At 41.9% G+C, this 9,206-nt stretch overlaps 1 protein-coding gene across 1 annotated transcript; it reads right to left on the bottom strand.

Moving 5' to 3' along the window:
- Nucleotides 1–4,637: 4,637 nt before the first annotated feature.
- LOC115157191 (interferon-induced protein with tetratricopeptide repeats 5) lies at nucleotides 4,638–7,397 on the bottom strand. The gene is made up of 2 exons (XM_029705245.1): nucleotides 6,790–7,397; nucleotides 4,638–6,624 (listed from the first exon to the last, which is right to left on the bottom strand). The coding sequence occupies exons 1-2, from the start codon at nucleotides 6,822–6,824 to the stop codon at nucleotides 5,202–5,204; spliced, it is 1,458 nt and encodes a 485-aa protein (XP_029561105.1). The 5' UTR covers nucleotides 6,825–7,397; the 3' UTR covers nucleotides 4,638–5,201.
- Nucleotides 7,398–9,206: the final 1,809 nt, after the last annotated feature.

Raw genomic sequence — 9,206 nt, 5'->3', positions numbered from 1 at the left:
TGGCTACTGGCTGGAGGAAATTTGTATTTTTGTTTAGATACAGTTCTTGATAGGTCCTCTGATAAACCCTCCCCTCATACCAAAGCTGCTAAGCTCACCATGTCATTCTTGAAGGATCTCAATTTACTAGACATCTGGAGAAAGATGCACCCACAGGATCGGGACTACTCTTTTTATTCACACCCACACAACAAACACACACACATACTGTAGATAACCTTTTGCTATCAACCCAACTGCTTCATAGAGTGTTAGATATCGAGTATCTCCCCAGATTGCTTAGTGACCATTCTCTTCTGGTATTATCAATCTCCATTCCTACCAAGGTAAATGGAGCATATAGATGGAGACTAAATTCTGCACTCCTGAAGGAACCTGAATTTTGTGCATTCATCATAGAGCAGATCAATAGTTTTTAATTTGACAAACAAACCCTCCGCTCCTGACAGTTTCATTATTTGGGACGCATTGAAAGCCTATCTGAGGGGACAGATCATTTCCTATACTACAGGGTTAAAGAGAAAACACGGTGCCGAACTGAATGTCCTTGAATCTGAAATATCTGAACTAGAGAAAACCTACTAAAGAGGCCAGACTAAAGACCTATACAGGCTTTTGGTAAATAAAAAACTGAAATATAATACCCTAAACACTTATCAAGCTGAGAGGGCCATCACTAAATCAAAACAGCGTTACTATGAGCTTGGAGAGAAAGCACACAAAGTATTGGCATGGCAACTGAAAACAGACCAAAATTAATGCTATAGAAACTCTTACTAACAAGATATCTTTCGACCCTACTGAAATGAATGATACTTTTAAGAAATATTACGAGGACCTCTATACTTCCCAATCAAGCGATGATCTATCACTCCTTTCTCTCCTCTCTCAACCGCCCATGCTTGTCAGAGGGCGCCTGAGAGAACAGTTCTCAGTCCCTGAATTGTTGGAGGCCATTACATCTTTACCTTCTAATAAATCTCCTGGGGAGGATGGCTTCCCTCCAGAGTTTTATAAATAATTTAAGTGGCTGTTGGTCCCCTACCTTATGGAGGTACTTAAAAAAGCAGAGGAGGACAACTGCTTTCGAGGGTCTTTCTCTCAAACTGTGATTACAGTAATTTCACAAGATTTCACAAATCAAAAAAGCCACTAAAGCGCACCTCCTATAGACCAATCTCTCTCCTTAATACAGATTGTAAACTGGTCACCAAGATGCTATCTAAGAGACTGGAGTCATGTCTCCCCCTGTTGGTCAACCCAGATCAGACTGGCTTCATAATTAATAGATTGTCCTCCAATAATCTCAGAAGGTTCTTTGATATAATTCACCTTGCTAACAAAAACAAAATACCTAGTGTCGCAGTCTCCCTCGACGCCAAAAAGGCCTTTGATAGGGTCAAATGGCTATACCTCTTTCACGTCTTGGAAATGTTTGGTTTAGGCAGCTAGGATTGCTACCAATGGGATTACTTCGTCCTCTTTCCCTCTCTATAGGGGGAACAGACAAGGTTGCCCAAATAGCCCCCACCATCGAACAGTTGGCTGAGGCCATTAGAACGTGTGCTGACATACATGGCTTTGAGGTAGGCCCCCATACCCATAAGTTATCACTTTTTGGGGATGACCCTATCTTATTTATAACAAACCCAGAACATTCCCTCTTTCACTTACATAACCTATTACAGTATTATAGTTATATCTCTAGATATAAGATTGTCTGTATTTGACCATCATACCATCAAGCATAAGTTTCCTTTTAGATGGTCGCCTCTGGGCTTCACATATTTGGGCATAATGGTGGATGGTAACCTGAACAACCTCTATAAATTCAATCTGGCCAGTTTGTTGCAAAAGGTGGAGGGTGACCTGTGTAAATGGACGGATTTACCTCTCACTGTACTTGGTAGAATTAATGTAATTAAAATGAATGTCCTGCTGAGATTTCTATATTTGTTTCAATCTCTCCACATCCCTGTGTCCGCAGCATTATTTTCCTCTCTCGACAAGCTGACCAGACGGTTTATCTGGCACAGCAAAACCCTTATGGTTAGCCTGGACAAACTGACCCCTTGTCAGACCCTGATCTGTTTCATCTGTCTTTGTGATTGTCTCCACCCCCTCCAGTTGTTGCCCATCTTCTCCATTATCCCCTGTGTATTTATACCTGTGTTCTCTGTTTGTCTGTTGCCAGTTCATTTTGTTTCTTCAAGCCTACCAGCGGTTTTCCCTCTGTTCCTGTCTCACGGTTGTTCCGGTTTTCTAGTTGACCTTTTCTGCCTGCCCTGACCCTGACTGCCGTCCTGTTCCTTTGCCCCACCTATCTGGATTACTGACCCCTGCCTGCCCTTAACCTCTCTTTTGCCTGCCCGTTGGATTAATAAACTGTTGTTACTTCTGGGCCTTACTTGAAACGTGATACCCTTGATTACGGTCAAGGGGGCTTAAACCTCCCCAATTTCAGAATGTATTACTGGCAGTCTAGATTTCTGGCTCAGAGGTTTAACAATGGTCCTTCTCCCTCATGGTTGAACATTGAAAAGTTTGATGTACATGAGGACACTGGGGCAGAATTGTTTTACAAATGGGACATGAAATCTATAAAAACTATCACAGACAACCCTTTAATTACACATTCTGTCTGGCATGGTGCAAACTGCATGAGCTGTAAAGACGAGAGGAATTTCGTTCCCCTAAAACCCCTCTACGGAACAATAGATTGATTCTTATGTTTTTCCAGAATAGTAACTTTAGACCATAGTCTGATAAGCATATCACTCTTCTGGAACATTGTTATGAGGAGGGATTCTTATGTCCTTCAAACAGCTGAAACAAAAATACCACCTGTCTAACAAGGACTTCTTAAGTTCCTACAACTACAACATTTTATTAGGGTGAATCTCAAGGGCCAAGGGAACCTACCTAAGATATCACCAATTGAACAACTCTGCCATGCAGACCAACCACTGTTTAAGACCATTTCCCGTGTCTACGATGCTCTTATGTCAGGACTACCACTGCCTGAACTAGATAACTGAAATGGTCCACCCACACAGACAGTGTGGTGAAGAAGGCGCAGCAGCGCATCTTCAACCTCAGGAGGCTGAAGAAATTCACCAAAAAACACTCACAAACTTTTACAGATGCACAATCGAGAGCATCCTGTCGGGCTGTATCATTGCCTGGTACGGCAGCTGCTCCTCCCATAACCGGAAGGCTCTCCAGAGGGTAGTGAGGTCTGCACAACGCATCACCGGGTGCAAACTACCTGCCCTCCAGGACACCTACACCACCCGATGTCACAGGAAGGCCAAAAAGATCATCAAGGACAACAACCACCCGAGCCACTGCCTGTTCACCCCGCTATCATCCAGAAGGCGAGGTCAGTACAGGTGCATCAAAGCGGGGACCGAGACTGAAAAACAGCTTCTATCTCAAGGCCAGCAGACTGTTAAACAGCCATCACTAACATTGAGTGGCTGCTGCCAACATACTGACTCAACTCCACCCACTTTAATAATGGAAAAATGTATGTAATCAATTTGTCACTAGCCACTTTATATTATATAATGTTTACTTACCCTACATTACTCATCTCTTATGTATATACTGTACCCTATACCATTTACTAAATCTTGCCATCTGATGTAATTAAATGTATCACTAGCCACTTTAAACAATGTCACTTTATATAATGTTCTCATACCCTACATTACTCATCTCATATGTATATACTGTACGGCATACCATCTACTGCATCTCGCCATCTTGATGTAATGTATCACTAGCCACTTTAAACAATGTCACTTCATATAATGTGTTCATACCCTGCATTGCTCATCTCATATGTATATACTGTACTCTATACCATCTACTGCATCTTGCCTATGCCGTTCGGCCATCACTCATTTATATATTTTTATGTACATATTCGTATTCATTCCTTTACACTTGTGTGTATAAGGTAGTTGTGTAATTGTTAGGTTATATTACTTGTTAGATATTACTGCATGGTCGGAACTAGAAGCACAAGCATTTCGCTACACTTGCATTAACACCTGCTAACCATGTGTATGTGACAAATACATTTCATTTGATTTGATAAACCCCAACTTAGATAGGAAAAAGATCTGGGTATTAATCTTGATGAGGGACTATGGAGTGACCTATGCAGGAATGGTGTTACATCCACATTGAACTCCAGATATAGACTGATCCAGTTTAATTTCCTCCATCAGCTCTATATCACCCCATCTAGACTGCACAAGTTCAACCCTGATATATCCTCTCTCAGTTTAAGATGTGGCTCAGATGAAGGAACATTCCTCCATTCCACTTGGCAGTGTTCAAAACTACACCGTTTCTGGCAACAGGTATGCAATACCATTTCCTCAATTCATGGGGCTGCATTCCCTTTAGACCCGATGGTCTGTCTACTGGGTAACTTTACTAATTCCAATCTTAGGCCAAGTCATACTATAAAGCTAACAGAAATATTGCTAGCGATTGCCAAGAAATGTATTGCCTTGAAATGGAAATCAGATTCCTCCCTGCCAGTTGAAATGTGGCTATCGGAAGTTAATAGTTTTATCCCACAGGAGAAAATGACTTACTGCTTGAGGAATAATTTGGAGACATTTTACAGAATTTGGCATCCTTTAATTGATTATATGGAGAATCTCCCCTCACATCACATTGATTGCGTCTCTATATAATCCTCACATAATGTTTCACACGTAATGTATAATATGTAGCTTACGGCCAATGTCTCATTCTTTTTCATTTTTTTATTATTTCACTCACATTTTTGTCTGTCATCTTGAAAGGTTATTGTCACTTTGTTATATTGTTGTCCAATATCTTCTCATTTTTTTTGGAATGTTCTTAATCGGAAAATGCAAAAATAAACTATAAAAAAGTGTATTGTAAATAAAAGTGCAGTAAATGCCTGTAAACCTAAAAGCACACGTAGAATACAATAATATACTTGAATTTCATAACTATATCTTCAAATGACCCAAACCATATTTCCACACACAAACATAAAGCAATTTCATTTTTTTTGTTACTATGCTAAATCGTATCAATCTTGAATCAGGGAGAATTTAAACTAAGTCTAACAAAGATTACATGGATGCATGCACCCTTTCAGGCTTTATTACTAGATTACTGAGTGTAGATTCATGTTTGACTCTGGTCTATTATTGCTGAAGAGACAGGCGAAGTTCACAGAGTGCAGCAAGGTATTTGTCATTGGAATCATGCACCACAGCCTTATCATACCACTGTATGGCCTGTTCTTTATTCCCCTGCATTCTATAGACAAACCCCAGAATACCACAGGCCTCTCCATCCATGGGGTCTTGGGAGATGCGCCTCTCTGCGATCATCTTCAGTTTCTGGGCACAACTCTTCCATTCAGCAGTGTCCTTCTGTAGTTCCAAACCTTCTGTGTAGTGCTTGATGGCCAGAGGTTCACATTTGTTGTGATACTGCTGGAACTGGCCATAGTTCAAGTTGACCACCTGCAGACTGTCATTCTTAGCTAGGGCTTTCTCAAAGGTTTTCTTGAACAGTTCCTCTGCCTTGGTGATGTCTTTATCCTCTCCGTAGAGCAGTGCCAGCTCAGCCATGGCATAGATGAAGGAAGACTTCAGTGAAGTAGCCATTTCCAGATGTTGAATGCACTTACGGAGTAGCTGCTGGATCTCAGCACCCTTACCATGGAAGCTTCCACTCTTGCATACTGAGATCTTTTTCCTCTTGTAGCAGAGAGCCAATTGATGGTGTATTATGGCAGACTGGCTTGTACGCTTTAGTGCTCTGTTCAACAGAGCAATGGACTTGTCAACGTGCCCCTGCTGTCGGAGAAACTTCCCTACATAACGTGTCACGTGCGGACAGTCTGGGGACATATCCAGAGCTTTCTCCACCAACTCCTCTGCCTCCCCAAATATTTTATAGACAGCCAGTTTCAGGCCCAGTAGGACCATAAGGACTGCGTCTTGTGGGTTAATCTCTATGGCACGTCTCAGTTGTTTAATAGCTGGTGAGTCATTAACACTCGAGAGCTCTTTTTCTGTACGATACAATGCAATAGCGTAACCTGCATTCCACTCACTCTCCTCAAACTCCAGTTCCAGAGCTTTCTTGAAGCATTCTAGTGCTTTGTCATAGTATTTATAGGAGAACTTGAGGAAGGTCCAACCCTTCTCGCCATAGACCTCAGGATGGAGGACAGATGTGGAACTAGTTGGAAACTTCTCTTTCATCTCCTCCAGTTTCTCTAAGTAACTCTGGCACTTGATGTAATCACCCACATGGTAATGTAACCAGGAAAGGTCTCCATAGGTGACAATGAGATGTTTCTCACAGTCCTCACCATGGTACTCTCTCGTGAGCTCCTCAGCCTTTAACAAGTTAGCCATTGCCTCTTCTGGGTAATCCTTCAGGTATTTGATGTAGGCCAGATTGCTGAACGTCCGTGCAACCCCTGCCTCTTTCCCGAGACCTAACTCAATCTGGTCCTTGAGCCTGGTCTGTACATTATCAATATCCATGTCATCTTGCCTCAAATCCCAGGTGAAGCGGCACTCCAGTTGAAGTAGTTTGGTTAGAATGGAGCTGAAAATAATATATTTTAGTCACTATGTTATTGACAATTTTACACAGCTCATTATTTCAAAATCATAGATTTTGGCATGTGTTCATTCAGAATCTAATTTGGTTCACTGTATTACCATGTGCTTAGTAAAGTAGTCATACGAAGATATAAGATGGCAAACTTACCTCATTTCAATAGTTGTAAAGTTGCACCTGCACATAAAGCAACAAAGCTCAGGTGGCCACACTCCGATAATGAGCACCTTGTGTGCTGGACTGCTGTCACACCGTGCGCGTTCCCTGCCCAGGTATAATATTTGTTAGTATTAAGCGCGTTCCCTGCCCAGGTACAATAAGTGTTTGTATTAAGCAAAAGTATAAAGTAGCCTACGGAAGTTGTCACATTTACAACAATAGTATCAATTGGCGTCCCTATACGAAGCGAAACGATGAGTATCGTCACTCAGGAAGACTAGTACAGTCGCCTAAGTTTCGTTTCTTCTCAGCCTGTGAACGATTACCTCACGTGGGAGTGTCCTTGAATGGATGCCGCGCGCGGCCTCAGTGAGAGGGTTATGCGCAATAGACATAACACGGGACATATTTTGTGTTTGTATTTATTTATTATGACTCCCCATTACTCTTCCTGCGTTCCAGCAAAATTAAGGCAGTTTATACAATTTTAAAAACATTACAATACATTCACAGACTGTGTACCCTCAAGCCCCTACTCCACCACTACCACATACGGCACAAAATCCACGTGTACGTGTATAGTGCGTATGTTATCGTGTGAGTATGTGTCTGTGCCTATGTTTGTGTTGCTTCACAGTCCCCGCTGTACCATAAGGTGTTTTTTTTATCTTTTTTTGCATCAAATTTTACTGCTTGCATGAGTTACTTGATGTGGAATAGAGTTCCATGTAGTCATGGCTCTATTTAGCACTGTGCGCCTTCCACAGTCTGTTCTGGACTTGGGAACTGTGAAGAGACCTCTTGTGGCATGTCTTGTGGGGTATGCATGGTGTCTGAGCTATGTGCCAGTAGTTCAAACAGACAGCTCGGTGCATTCAACATGTCAATACCTCTCATAAATACAAGCAGTGATAAAGTCAATCTCTCCTCCATTTTGAGCCTGGAGAGATTGACATGCATATTATTAATATTAGCTCTCTGTGTACATCCAAGGGCCAGCAGTGCTGCCCTGTTCTGAGCCAATTTCAATTTTCCTAAGTCCTTTTTTTGTGGCACCTGACCACACGACTGAACAGCAGTCTAGGTGAGACAAAACTAGGGGCTGTAGGACCTGCCTTGTTGACAGTACTGTCAAGAAGGTAGAGCAGTGCATTATCATGGACATACTTCTCCACGTCTTAGCTACTGTTGTATCAATATGCTTTGACCATGACAGTTTACAATCCAGGGTAACTCCAAGCAGTTTAATCACTGCTTGGAGTTATCCTGCTCCACATAAATTCTGTTTTACAGATATTATGAAGAAAATATATCTTAAATTTGAAATAAATGGTGTTGTAAAACTTTAGAAAGTAAATGTCAATTTAATAACAGTTGAGTGCAGGGCATTCATCCAAACCTCGAGATATAGAGACAGACCATATTTTACTCTGTATATTATTACTGTACTGAGAGTTTCCTATTCTCTGACAATGATGTTCCAGTCTGCTTATAAGTCACCAGATACAGTGCACGTCAGATGCAGGTAACTGCCAAAATAACGGAAACACTTAAGTAGATAAGAGATACAAAGTATATTGAAAGCAAGTGCTTCCACACAGGTGTGGTTCCTGAGTTAATTAAGCAATTAACAACCCATCATGCTTAGGGTCATGTATAAAAATGCTGGGCATTATTTAGGCCATTATTTTGACTATCATGGCTATGCCCCCATAGGATGACAATGTCGCCATCCACAGGGCACACGAGTGGTCACTGAATGATTGATGAGCATGAAAATGATGTAAACCATATGTCATGGCCATCTCAGTCACCAGAGTTCAACCCTTATGGGAGATTCTGGTTTGAACTCTGCTACCCGACCTGAGCCCGACATTATACATCGGGTCAGGGCCAGGTAGGGCCTGATTTTTTTATAAATAACTAGGGTACGGGCAGTGCTCAAGTATCATTGAATGAATCACTAACATTTTGAAGCTGAGCCATTTGCTCGTGTTCTGCTGCGCCGTATAGTCGTTTCTGACTAAGATCATGAGATGGTGTCAGAAGTGCTTCAACCTTGTCAAATATAAAACAGGAGAGATTATTTCACCAAAATTATCATGTTCCTTGAGTTTTGTCAGAGTTTAGACTGACAAAAAGTATCTAACAGCTAATTTCTGTCACGTGTCTCATCATTGAGCAGAGCAGCCCAAGCGGAACAGTTGCCATGGATACTCACAGACTCAGAGCCACCATGAGCAGAGCGCGTGAGAGGAGCAGCTAATGGATTTAGTAATGGAGGAAGTTATTTCTGGTTTCGGTCAAGCCGGGGCCAGGCCTTAAATTTGGCAGAAGCAATCGTGTCTGGGTAGGGTAGGGTAGGACCTGAACGTGAGTAGGGCTTGGGCTTAAAATTCATGCCCGTG

Source organism: Salmo trutta, chromosome 2 (genome assembly GCF_901001165.1).
Source record: "Salmo trutta chromosome 2, fSalTru1.1, whole genome shotgun sequence".
Taxonomy (NCBI): Eukaryota; Metazoa; Chordata; class Actinopteri; order Salmoniformes; family Salmonidae; genus Salmo; species Salmo trutta.
The sequence above is the reverse complement of the archived record's forward strand: the minus strand, read 5'-3'. Positions and strand labels throughout refer to the sequence as shown.

Bases quoted from the DNA above. Each gene is read 5' to 3' on its own strand.
- LOC115157191 (XM_029705245.1), bottom strand. From the start codon at position 6,824: ATGTGCAGGTGCAACTTTACAACTATTGAAATGAG. The intron at 6,625-6,789 runs GTAAGTTTGCCA...TATTATTTTCAG, and splicing joins TTTACAACTATTGAAATGAG to CTCCATTCTAACCAAACTAC.